Source organism: Argopecten irradians, chromosome 2 (genome assembly GCF_041381155.1).
Source record: "Argopecten irradians isolate NY chromosome 2, Ai_NY, whole genome shotgun sequence".
NCBI lineage: Eukaryota > Metazoa > Mollusca > Bivalvia > Pectinida > Pectinidae > Argopecten > Argopecten irradians.
The window spans coordinates 40,946,228-40,960,018 of NC_091135.1; the positions used below are offsets into that span (position 1 = coordinate 40,946,228).

Genomic DNA, 13,791 nt, shown 5'->3' on the forward strand with positions numbered 1-13,791 from the left:
TTGTGCCAATTTTAGCGTTTTGTATCAGTAATGATTCACATGCAAGATTTGCCCCTGTTAATATGTTATCGTATAGATGTACTCACAGTGATATAGATATTTCAAGAAAGTGAAATAAATGAATAAGCAAAAGATTCCACCCTGCCACTAATTCCAGTAATACACACATATTACAATACGTGAGTTACAGAAGACCAGAGATCCTAATAAACACCCATGGAAATCAGGTGATAATTGTGGGTAATCCAGTATAATTTAATGTAAGAAAATAACAAAGTCAAACAAACTGGCCATTATTTTAATGTCACAAAAAGATAACCAATGAATGGTGGACAAATCACACAAGCACATAAACAGGTACTGTCTGATACTCTCACTCACTATCATACAGATGTGTACAGGTAAATATAGGTGTGATTCACATGTACATGTGTGCTGCAAATGTACAGCAACATGCAGCTGTGTTACACATGTACAGGTGTGTTACACATGTAAAAATTAAAACAAGTATGCTATACATGTACAAGTATGTTACAAACATACAGGTACATACAGTTGCGTTACATATGTACAGGTGTGTTACACATGTATAGGTACATACAGTGGTGCTACTCATATACAAGTGTGTTACACATGCACAGGTACATACAACCGTGTTACACATGTAACATAATGTACATTCAAGTTTGTTACACATGTACATAATTATTGTGTACATTAGTACAGTATGTACAGGTTTGATGCACATGTACAGGTACATACAGAAGTGAATCACATGTACATAAAGATATGTAACACACCTACATTTGTGGTCCGTTATATTCAGGTATGCAACAAACTTACAGGTGAGTACAACACAAGTTCACACTTGTATGTGTGTGCTTAAACCTACTTAAAAGTATGTGCATACAAATTTCTCTGTAAGTATGCACCTAAGTGTCACACATACAGTACACAGGTACACTTTGTGTGCGCACTGATACACCTATTTATATATTTGCACACCTGTAATTTAGGTAAATACACACCTGTCAATATTTACAGGTGTGTATTGTATACAAACAGGTGTAAACACTGGTACACTTATACATACACATGTGTACACATGTTATTTGTACACATATACTTTGCCATTACAACATTTGACATAATGAAACTCACACACATTGAGGTAGTAAAACAGTTGAGCTACTCCGATACTAGTATCTATAGCAACAAGCTTCCCATTCTTATAGTTACATAGAGAATTACAACAAAGAGATCACTTACACTCCAAACTCAAAATAACATGGATCACCAAAAGTTAATGTGATGAATGTCATGTTTTTAGCTTTGTTCATACCATATCATGTATATAGACAATGAAATTAATAACAGATGACAAATTCTGACATCTTGACAATAAAAAGAAACAAAAACAAATCATTCATTTATACCCATGGAAATAATTATTGCAAAAAGTATAAGAAATATTACAATTTCACAAAATGCTGATAAATTATGCATACCATCAGAAGATGAAGTTTGGGTTTAAACTATTTTTCAGAATCTGTGACTTTACATTCTGTTAAGATTAATTTGAATACCCTTTATTTCTGTTGCAATATTCACAAACAACCATACATCCAATATGATGGAAAGAATTGATTGAACATCTTGATGTAGGGGACAATATATATGTTGTCTACTTCTAAACACTACACTTGTACCTCTAGAGCTTTCGCTAAATTTATAAATATATATAGATATAGATATATGTATTTCACAAATATTGACATTAATCTTGCAATGGAACACGTCCAAGCACATCACAGACTGAATGAAAAATTAAAACAGATGAAAATGCGACACATGACCTCTCACCTCTTACAAAGGTTTTTGATTATAACGACATTGGCTACAACTCCTCATATCACTGAGGAAATAAAATAGTCCGTTTCCAGTAGCAACCTATAACACTGTCCGTGGCAGCATTGACAGGGTTTCCAATAGCAACAGTGTCCATAGCAACACCTGAGGTAGTATCCAGGCAACATACAGCTGTAGAGCGGCAATATTGGAACCCTGCACTTGGAGGTACAAAGTATCTTGTGTGGTTTTATCACAGTAGACTTGTAGTCAAGTCCTTTTTAATCTTTGGTGATAAGCATTGCCATGGAAACTTGCCTTACAACAAATAAAACTGTAATAATTGTATCATAAACAGATTCATCTGGAGTTATCTTTTCCTGTCTCAAAAAGATCAGGAATAAACAATCAATATTCCGAAAAAAATAAGAGGCTGTTCTTGCTAGATAAAAATAGACAGGAGTTTACCACCCCTGAAAAAGCAATTATCTTCCGTATTGGAAATACATCCTCAAATTTTAGATAAATGAGGAAGGTGGTCTCTTCTCCAGATCTGTTGGGTATTTTCTTCCCTGTTTCAAAATCCCAGGAATTGTCTTTTCATGCCTCGGTATTTTCTGAGGAATAAAACCCTGGAGTCCATTGACTTATTCAGATGAGTAGTTACACAGACGAAAAACAACTGGATTTCTATAGTGTTAATGACTTGTAGTTTCAGCACCTTATAAATATGAGCCCTAGTCCTTCCCATGATCCTAGACCCAAGTTAGCAGCTTGGATATGTTCACACGGTAAAGAACTCATCCAATGTTCAACCAACTTGTCCTGTGCAAGCACCTTGAGTGAGCTGGGTGTATGAAGGCCGATATGCCTGGAGTATATACGATGAACACATCTGAGTATTAGAGAACGGCGAGTCAGGCCTCATAGTAGTGGTGGTAGTGATGGTGATGATGGTGTTCATGGACATGGTGATGCTCGTGTCGCTGCACAACAATGCGATCCCCATCCATGTCACAAGTATGTTCACGTTCGATCCACTCAGCCACCTGCTGCATGGCCAGATCATGATCCTTTTCGCGGTGCCGGTGCCGTCTGTGGTAGTGTGCTGACACAGCGTCAGGAATATGCATTGGTAAACTAACTGGTCGAAAACGGCCATGTTTATGTGGAGATGACCCTGCTGATTTATGGTGACCTTTCGGTGACCTCACCACTGTTTCTTGTGGATCAAATGACCTTGACCTAATATGGTCATGCTTTGCACTAGTGTCCGCCGCAGCTTGTTGCTGTTCATGTTTCACATTCAGACACTCAGTTTCGCGTCGTATGTTGTCACACTTTTGATTTGTATCCTGGGACCGCGATCTGTGGTGGTGATTCCCGTGGGGCTGGGCAGTTTGACCCTGGCTGATAGCATTGTTTGTGAATGACTGACACTTGGTGATTGCATTGTGTTCTATTCCTGCCAGGTCGAGGTAATAATTGCGGCGATCCTGACACTCTTTAGCCTGGTCGCCATGGTTATTTATGTTGACATCCACTGGTGCTGAGGTGTTGTTGTTTTTGTGGCCCCTATGACGTCGCTTGTGGTTCGAATGCTCCTTAGTTGTGCCTTTACAATCGCTATGATGACGTCTGAAATGAACAAAAAAATCATTCAGTTCGGCTTTCAAAATTCCTGTGAAAAATATTGGTATCAAAATATTTTAAAAGATACATAGACCAAGGTACTTCCCTTTCTTTATATCTGAATTTAATATTACACCAGAAAATTGTTGATGCTACAAAATGTCTTTCCATGCTCATTTTCACACACAAATGAACCTTAGTCAAGGGATACACTAAACCAAGAATGGGATGGACAAACAATTACACAACTACTCCTATCCGACCCTGGTACAATATAGCACATACTAAATAACATTATCATCATATTTGATATACCCAGGCACTTACAATCATGACTATATATGTAATATGAAATTTATAATTTGATGTAAAAGTTTGATGAATTTCATATCACGTAGCGTGAGGAGTTTCAGGCTGTTGAGTGCAATAAAAGCACAGATCATTTGACAATGTAATACTGTACGGAGCTAAACATCACAATTTGTTATCAACCGTTGGTGCTTAGGTAACAATGACATAACACACAGAATCTGGAATTAGAATCATCTATGCAGATAATTTGAATCCCTTGTTTCCAAACTTTCAATTACCTTGGCTTTATCTTGAATTTATTGACAGACATTACCATGAATTAAACATAGTCCCTTGGCAATACTCTTGAAAAGAATGATGCTGTTAGAAATTGCTACAAATAAATTTTGAATGCAGTAATGGCAATGATACGGTATGGCAACTGTTTCGTATGGCTGATCTCTAAATTCTCTGATGATACCATGCTATTTGATGAATTTTGACTGATTTGTTAATTTGATTGGTTAAAAGATTCAAAGCCACAATAGATCGCAAATACATGTAATTCGCTTGATGTCAAGTTTTTTCTAAACAAAGAAAACATGACAATTCTGTCAATGTTTGATATTTCTGATAATTTTATCTATAAACCTAGCTTGCATTATCTTTTTACTAAGAAATGTCTGTTATAGTTGTTTAGAGACAGAAACAGAGTGTCTAAAGATGCCGTCTGCTTTGTTCTACCACCAGTATCATAGTAATATCTGACGTTTAATTGTATAACTACTTTATACGTTGATAGATAATGTCTATCTCAACCTGCTCTACAGCTTTGACAAGCACGAATAATTGTGTTGTTTATTTCCTCGGATGGGCCACTCATTGATAGAACTTCAGCCTCTAACATTTCATCGTACAGATTATGTCTACTTCAAAGACACAACAATCAAACACAAAACAATGCACACAAAGCTATCAAGATGAGACGTCTCTCCCCTATATATAAAGTAGCATTCAATTACCTATATATCCCGATAAAATTTAACTTTTCATTGCAGTTATTGATTAGTAAGAAAAGAGCGAGTATGCTATTTATTTCATACCAGCACAAATTTATTGTCTTTGCCATATTTTCGATAAAGCTATCCATTCAGTGAGATGCCTGTGAACAAAGACACTTTAAAGGACCAGCACAACTTTGAAAATACTTTGATGTAGGAGATTCTGGCTTCTGTTGAAGTATTATCAATCAATTTGTGTAAATGAGATTGCCTCCGAGTTTATACAACCCCTATGGAACCAATACTACTTCTAAGTCCTTTATAGCTGTTGAATCTGGCCAGTATCAAAGTCAGTCTGCAGCAACCTTGTGCTGGTGTCAAGCTAGGTTTACTGGTCAAGCATTTCATTTCAGAATATTTTATTGCACAGGTCTACCTAGCCTCCACATTGCTTTTCCCAACAGTATCAAAATTATCATATATAGGACGAGCAAAAAGCGTTTTACCCAGAAACGAATTATACGTTGTGGTACGTTAAACCCCTCAGCTCAGTAAAAAGCTTATTATTGAAATCATTTATGAGTTTTTAAATAATTACCAATCATAGTAATACATGGTTTCATTCCCTGCCTAGAGGTTAATTCTATAGTAACATCTTTTATCTGTTTTATCTCTGTGTGTCAAAATATGTATTTTGTGCTTTTCTATCTCTAGTAACTTTATCATTTAAATCTTTATGTTTTGAAACTGAAAAATCTAATGTACAAATCAAATTCTTTGGAATTATTGCAGTTTAGAAAGGATATTCATAATTTATACTTATTCATCAGCTGCAGCATCAAATCCATTTAAAGAGAAATAAAATTTAAAAAGGTCACATTTTTTATAATACAGCAGAATATTTTGAGCCTTCATTATCACTAAGATAGACACACTTGACTTGGTTTCCAGGGTATAAAAGACCAATTTAATTATAACTAAAATATATCATTAGGCCTGAAGATGTTTACATCAAAGCAAAAAAAGACTTCTTTGTGCAATTAATTACTGAGTTAAGAATTAATGGCCTCGATTCAGTGGCTGATTCCTGTGGCTTGCATGTCCAAAAAGTCAGGAATTATAATGATCTTCTACAGTAAAGCTGGCAGCGGCCGGCCAATTAAGCGTGTCCCTGTTGAAATCCCTGCCTTTGACACTCCATGGACAACAAAGCTCTCATTAGACATCATTGATCTGTGCCTTAAATGAATTAAAGCAGTCTGATCAAAGCAGGATCAAAGCCCAACGCCATTCAACATCTCTTTTATTCTTTCTTGTGTTTCGTTTACCGAGACAACAGATAGGAGCCAACATATGAAATGCCATCACTTGAGTACAATTGACCCAATCTGGTTTGATGGCGAGTTTCACCAGGGGACGTTCACGGCGCTTCCTACACATCATCACGGAACGGGACAACGATGCATACGACTTAAAACGAACAACCCCGCAAGAAATGATATAAAAAAAAATCCTAGATCAAAAGGGTGATAATATTTGTCTTTTATCGCGGAAATGTGAATGTAGCCAGAGCAGTGACTATAAATTAATAATTTGTATAAATCAAAGGCTTATAGCGATATCAAAGAATGGTCATGAAACTGATCAGTGTCCAGAACTAGGTTAGCGATTCTCTAATCAGCGGACATGACAGAGAATAATACCGACAACGCTGATTTTCAGTCACAGCAGGGGCAATCTTCCCAGGAAGTGGGGTTTTGTGTCAGACCAGGGGGAAGGGGCAGAAGAGTGTGCCACTGTAGTTAATCAATGGTATTTTGGTTTCTACAGTTAAAACATGCATGACCTTAATTGTATCAATAATTCTTAATTGATTAATTTTCCGAAAGTAAATGAGTGAACTTCAACCACTAGTGAAAGTCTTGCCCTACAAAAACAGGTATGTGTAAGATTAAGATAAGATCAACGATGCTGTGAACCCTTTACTTTCAAGACAAAGAAGATAGCAATCTAGCTGATAGTCGTGACGACATAAGTAGGGAAAAAAGATCAGAAACTGTACAGTCAGACGCAGGTATACAGCTACTTTATAAGCATGTGTCAATGTGACTGACTCCCGGGACGATCCAGAGGCCACATTGGCTCTGTAGCTAGTCAAGCAGGACCCATCGCTACTGTGAAGCTGCAGAGATCAAAGGGAATACCATAGTACCTATAGAATATATGGGGCCATTATTCTCACAATATGCAGCTTTTACAAGGGGTTTTGAGTGTATTGTTTCAAAGACACACTCCCTTCAAGTGACAGGAATAATTCGGAAGGCAGACAAAAGACTGGATTATTTAGGAGACAGACAAAGAACAAAAGGAACCATCTATAGCTACCTTATGGCTACAGTTCAAGGCAATGAAGACATTTTACCTACAGGGACTGAAACACTCATTTTGTCCCATGTCACAAAGGATCAGTTCTGATTTATTTCCACATTATGATTAAATAATTCTTTTTGGAAGTGATCAATAAATATCTTTGTCATGAAAAATGTATGCCTTTGCAAGGTCGTGGGTGCCTTTGATAAGGAAACATGTATGTAATTGGCTAGGTCTCTAGATGGGATAGCCTGCACTCGCTGGAGGAAGTGACATTTAAATTATTCTGTTTTATCAACAATTTCAATTTCAAAGGTACCAACTTAAGTGCTATCAACACCAATATGACTACTGAGGCAAAACCCATCATCCCATTATGCGTAACAAGTATACTGGGATAGAAACAATACTAGTTATATCAGATGGGTAATAACGGCAGTATTGGTTATCATCATGGCTGCATAGGATTCCCTTTTCAACATTGTTTTTGATGTAATTTATAAAGTCATTTCAATTTCATTGTGTTTCCAAATAAAATCTCTTCTCATCACTTGAGCAATCTAATATATTTAAACAGAACATGTAATTATGGTATTTTAAATTTACAAATCCAGTTGTGCTTTTCAAGATTAAAACTTGTTTGCATTTCACTTCCTTAAAACAGCCATGGTTGTCATGTAAGGACACACTGCACTTTTGCCGACGCAGGAAAGCCAGAGTACCACGGAAAAACTAATTACCTTCAGTCTTTGTCAATTGTCTGGCATGTATCTCATGTAGAAATAAAACAGTTGGCTGCATATGTATAGTGGTGTTTTACCACATAAACATTTGGCTACAGTAGGTCAGAGATGGAAACTGTAGTATGCCTACAAAATGCTTGTGGTGAATAATATCCACCACCTTTAAAACCAACAAAGTCTCTCAAAATACACACAATGATGGTCGACATGCTCACTTTAAGCAAGTTCATTTTTACCAGCATAAATATATCAAAGTTTGGAACCCTGGAAATCTTGTTCATAATATTGTTGACTGTCTTAAGTTTGATGGGACGTCTCTTTACCATTAATAACTGGTAAATTCTCAATGAGACTATGCCTCTTAAATAAATTTTGCAGCCCAGTGACCACAGATGTAAATTGGCCGACTTGTAGATATCTTTGAACCACTTATATAGGCATGTTGAATAACTTTCATCTTGTGTTATAGATGCTATCTGTTCCACCACTACAATAGCAAACCATCACTTAACAGAAAATGCATAAAGGAGTATCGCTGGGCCGTGCTGGGCTGCTTTCAAATTGTCCCAATAGAGTATTTAGTGGGACACAGCTGTCCCTTGTGACTTTTCTAATAAAACTCTGTGAGAAACATGTAACCACTTGGATTCCTATACACACTGATGTCAGCCATAGAGTTTTCATGAATCCATTCAGTGCTTATTATTTTGTACGTAGGCTTTCATAGCTCATCATCCCGATTGGCCACCTGTACAAATTGGCTTTACTTTCATCCTTTCATACTGAGGCGTCATAAATCATATCACAAGTTTTCGTGATCAATGAAAAAAGACAACGTTTATAAAGATGAACGAGCATAAAATTGAAATGTCTGTCAAGCGTATCCAATAATATGATTGTGCAGCATTTTAAAAGCAACAGAATAATATACACATTTTGTATAAAGACCAAAATGGGGCTTTAAAATCAAATGTGATATTTTCTGTGACCTTTCACTAGCGTAAGTCCCATGTCAAGTGGCTGAACAACTATTACATTGTATCACATACAAACTCTGGATAACTACCAAGGTTATATTGTATAAACCACTCTGGATAACTACCAAGGTTGTATGTATAAACCAATCTGGATAACTACCAAGGTTATATTATAAACCACTCTGGATAACTACCAAGGTTATATTGTATAAACCACTCTGGATAACTACCAAGGTTGTATTGTACATGTATAAACCAATCTGGATAACTACCAAGGTTATATTGTATAAACCACTCTGGATAACTACCAAGGTTATATTGTATAAACCACTCTGGATAACTACCAAGGTTATATTGTATAAACCACTCTGGATAACTACCAAAGTTGTATGTATATTGTATAAACCATCTGGATAACTACCAAGTTTATTGTATAACCACTCTGGATAACTACCAAGGTTATGTAATTGTAAACATTGGAATACAAGTTATATTGGATAACTACCAGGTTATATGTATAAACCACTCTGGATAACTACCAAGGTTTAGTATTTGTTTGTATAAACCACTCTGGATAACTACCAAGGTTGTATTGTATAAACCCCTGGATAACTACCAATGTTGTATATAACTACAGTTATGTATAAACATCTGGATAACTACCAAGGTTTATTGTATAAACATCTGGATAACTACCAAGTTTATTGTATAAACCCTCTGGATAACTACCAAGGTTGTATTGTATAAAACTCACTACTGATAACTACCAGGTTTATTGTATAAACCTATTGATAACTACCAATGTATTGTATAAATCCTCTGGATAACTACCAAGGTTGTATTGTATAACCACTCTGGATAACTACCAGTTTATTGTATAAACCACTCTGGATAACTACCAAGGTTGTATTGTATAAACCACTCTGGATAACTACCAAGGTTGTATTGTATAAACCACTCTGGATAACTACCAAGGTTATATTGTATAAACCACTCTGGATAACTACCAAGGTTGTATTGTATAAACCACTCTGGATAACTACCAAGGTTGTATTGTATAAACCACTCTGGATAACTACCAAGGTTGTATTGTATAAACCACTCTGGATAACTACCAAGGTTGTATTGTATAAATCCCTCTGGATAACTACCAAGGTTGTATTGTATAAATCTCTGGATAACTACTAAGGTTGTATGTATAGGTTGTATTGTATAAATCCCCTACTGGATAACTACTAAGGTTGTATTGTATAAATCCCTCTGGATAACTACTAAGGTTGTATTGTAGAAATCCTTCTGGATAACTACAAAAGTTGTATTGTATAAACCCTAATTGGATAACTACCAAGGTTGTATTGTATAAATCCCTCTGGATAACTACCAAGGTTGTATTGTATAAATCCCTCTGGATAACTACCAAGGTTGTATTGTATAAACCCCTCTGGATAACTACCAAGGTTGTATTGTATAAACCCCTCTGGATAACTACCAAGGTTGTATTGTATAAATCCCTCTGGATAACTACAAGTGTATTGTACTCTACTCTGATAATCAGTTGTATTGTATAAATCCCTCTGGATAACTACCAAGGTTGTATTGTATAAATCCCTCTGGATAACTACCAAGGTTGTATTGTATAAATCCCTCTGGATAACTACCAAGGTTGTATTGTATAAATCCCTCTGGATAACTACAAGGTTATTTATAAATCCCCGGATAACTACAAGGTTGTATTGTATAAACCTCTGGATAATAAGTTGTATTGTAGAAATCCTCTGGATAACTACAAGTTGTATTGACCTATTGGATTTATGATATCCCTCTGGATAACTACCAAGGTTGTATTGTATAAATCCCTCTGGATAACTACCAAGGTTGTATTGTGGAAATCTCTCTAGATAACTACCAAGTTTGTATTGTATAAACCCCATTGGATAACTACCAAGGTTGTATTGTATAAATCCCTCTGGATAACTACCAAGGTTGTATTGTAAAAATCCCTCTGGATAACTACCAAGGTTATATTGTATAAACCCCTCTGGATAACTACCAAGGTTGTATTGTATAAACCCCATTGGATAACTACCAAGGTTGTATTGTATAAACCCCATTGGATAACTACCAAGGTTGTATTGTAAAAATCCCTCTGGATAACTACTAAAGTTGTATTGTATAAATCCCTCTGGATAACTACCAAGGTTGTATTAGGTACCTACCTGAGTTGTTTGATGTGGTTACGCTCCATGTTTTCCTGAACAAGCTCAGCCAGCTCCTGTTGTTCTTGGGACGTTAACTGTATCCTTTTATTACAGCTCTGTCCCGGGCAAGATCCTTGGTTAGCACCCTGTCCTTGACAAGATGTATGGTTGACTCCTTGACCCTGACAAGATCTCTGGTTGACCCCTTGACCTTGACATGAAGTGTGATTGACCCCTTGACCTTGACAGGAAGTTGGATTTACTCCTGTTGAAGATTGCCCTTTACTTTCATTATTACATTTCACTGGCATTTGAACATGAGTTCTTGTAAGGTTGTTCAACTTTGAGAATTCTTTTGATTTAGGAGAGTCTTTTGATTTAGAAATATCCTTCACTTTCTCTTTACCACAGTCTTTAACTTTTAAAGGAGATGTCCGGTTGCCCGGTAACTGAGAGCCATCTTGTCCAACTGTCAGACGTAACTTGAGTGTTTTGGTTCCGTTTGAAGGAATTTTGATGGATGACCCCACCGCGTCATAAAGAGCCTTCAGCAGACTGGCAAGATCCTGAAAAGGCAATAACAGACTAGGGTTAAGTCAACAATTACATCACAAAATACCACACCACACACATGTGCTTTGTCTTTACAATATCCAGATGAGTGCAATCATTTCACAGTGAACCTACTTTAAGGTCATACTGTTATTAATCAACATTTATATCACTACAGAACATGAAATAATTTTCCAAAATGCTAGCTAAACACAATTATACATAACTATGTTAAATATGTATCTGTCGGCAATTCAAAGGCAACCGAATTAACCAACATTTTGCTGGCTTGCAGTTGTTGTTCCGAAGTTCAAAGAAAGTTGTATTCACAGATGTATGCACATACAATGCACACCAACAAGGAGAGACGGCTGATACTGATAAATTGTGTTTGGTTTTCTGTGTGTGCTGGGTCAGCACACGGCTTCCTCTCCTGTAGCCAGCAACAATAAACTGCCCAAACACCAACACTGCTATCTACTACACTGAAAACACCAGCTTCACTTTGGTACACATCACCCCGAAGATGAAATCAAAAATAATTTTCAGCTGCTGGAAGAATGCCCAATACTGTAATGACCAGGAGCAGTACGATTGGCCACTGCTCTCCTGATTAACTCATTATACTTTGTGTTTCATTAACACTATGATAGAAGAAATTTCAGATTTCACACATTTTTCTAATTAAGTTTTTGAGGATGATTTTGTACTGAACATGCTTTAGTCATTAGATATGTGTATGCTATCAACACTTTGGCTCATCTTGAACCAGACTCAATATTACAGCTTTCAAATTTCTTATGGTTTTGACGACTTATTAATGTGCACATTTATTCAAAGAAGAATTTGAAATGGCTCTGTTTTATTGGCAAACAACAAACTAAATGTTAAAAGAAAGGTCATTCAGCATATTTGTCTTGATTATATCTTCTGCTGATCTATTTAAAAAACACAAGGCCTATATGTGTATTGTTTAGACTGCTAATTAAATCAACAGTGTGATCTGTCAGCCATCTTTCTTTTTTATTTGGACCCTCTGCACAGTCAAATATTTCATTAGCATGGGCTGACATCCATTTTGTGATGAAAGATAGTTGGTGCAAATAATCTTAAAGGTTACTGTCCAGCCTACTGACCATTACAATCAACCTATCATATGTCAGCATACATTCTCCATAGGACCAATCAAAGACCACTTTACATTTTATAAAACCAATCAAAGGTTAAAAAAAACTATACACAACAAATCAGGGATCAATACACATTGTATGAATATATAATGGCTCAATCTCCTATCAAAATAATGCATGAAAATGTTGATCTATTCAATATGAAATCAAGGAAAACACTAATAACACTACTGATAAACTGTAAAATAAGAAATGATAATAAGCTGTCGCCATTAGTGAGGAAATGTTTACACTCCTCAATGTTTGCACTCTCAATGCTTTCACCAGGGTCAACAATGCAAAGTGATAATACTCGCTTCCGATTGTTATTGCATAAAATCAATGTCATTATGATGTTTCAAAATGGATCATTTGTCATGTCAGATTGTCAGATTGTTTTGTTGTAATGTGAATGGAGATCATTTTAATGAAGTACACATGCCTTTGAAACACACACTTATCTGACAATGGCATTGTGTTTAAAAAATGTCTGTTTTGAAAGTTAAGATGGCATAACAATATGCCTGGAGTAAGATAATATAACAAGGTATTCATTTCATCAATATTAACTGCTACAGAAAAAAACAGGGCTTGATGTTCTGTCACTGCTTTAAACATGTGCAAAATTTAATCATAATTACAAAATCATGCAAATTAGCATTAAATATGCAAACCGACAGTCTGACAGGACAAGTGACACCTTCACACTGTTACAGCTAATGTCTAGTAAACAGGTATTCAATGCCTGGCCAAACACCAGCCCAATAATAATATTGATAGCGTTTTTTGTTCGTCTAGCATCTGTGTCTTATCATACATCTCCAACGAGTGCTATTTAACAATGGCAGGTCCATGACGGTATGACTAGATGTTGGCTGTCCTCAGCGAACAAATCAGTTCCATGAATCATATCTGACAGTGAATATTAGGTCCGTTATCAGCAATAATGGCATACAGCGACAGCATTCATGTCACTTACATACCAATTTTTTTATGACATTCACTTTTCT

General features: G+C 36.1%; 1 protein-coding gene across 6 annotated transcripts in view; it reads right to left on the bottom strand.

Annotated features, from left to right (window-relative positions):
* Positions 1-284: 284 nt before the first annotated feature.
* LOC138315501 (protein naked cuticle homolog 2-like) overlaps positions 285-13,791 on the bottom strand; it is a 43,087-nt gene continuing 29,580 nt past the window's right edge. For all 6 annotated transcript variants that reach the window (XM_069256565.1, XM_069256566.1, XM_069256564.1 and 3 more), the window contains 2 exons: positions 11,079-11,626; positions 285-3,486 (listed from right to left, as the gene is read on the bottom strand). In XM_069256565.1, coding sequence (XP_069112666.1) covers positions 2,766-3,486; positions 11,079-11,626 — 1,269 coding nt within the window. In that variant the 3' untranslated portion in view covers positions 285-2,765. The remainder of the gene's footprint in view (positions 3,487-11,078; positions 11,627-13,791) is intronic.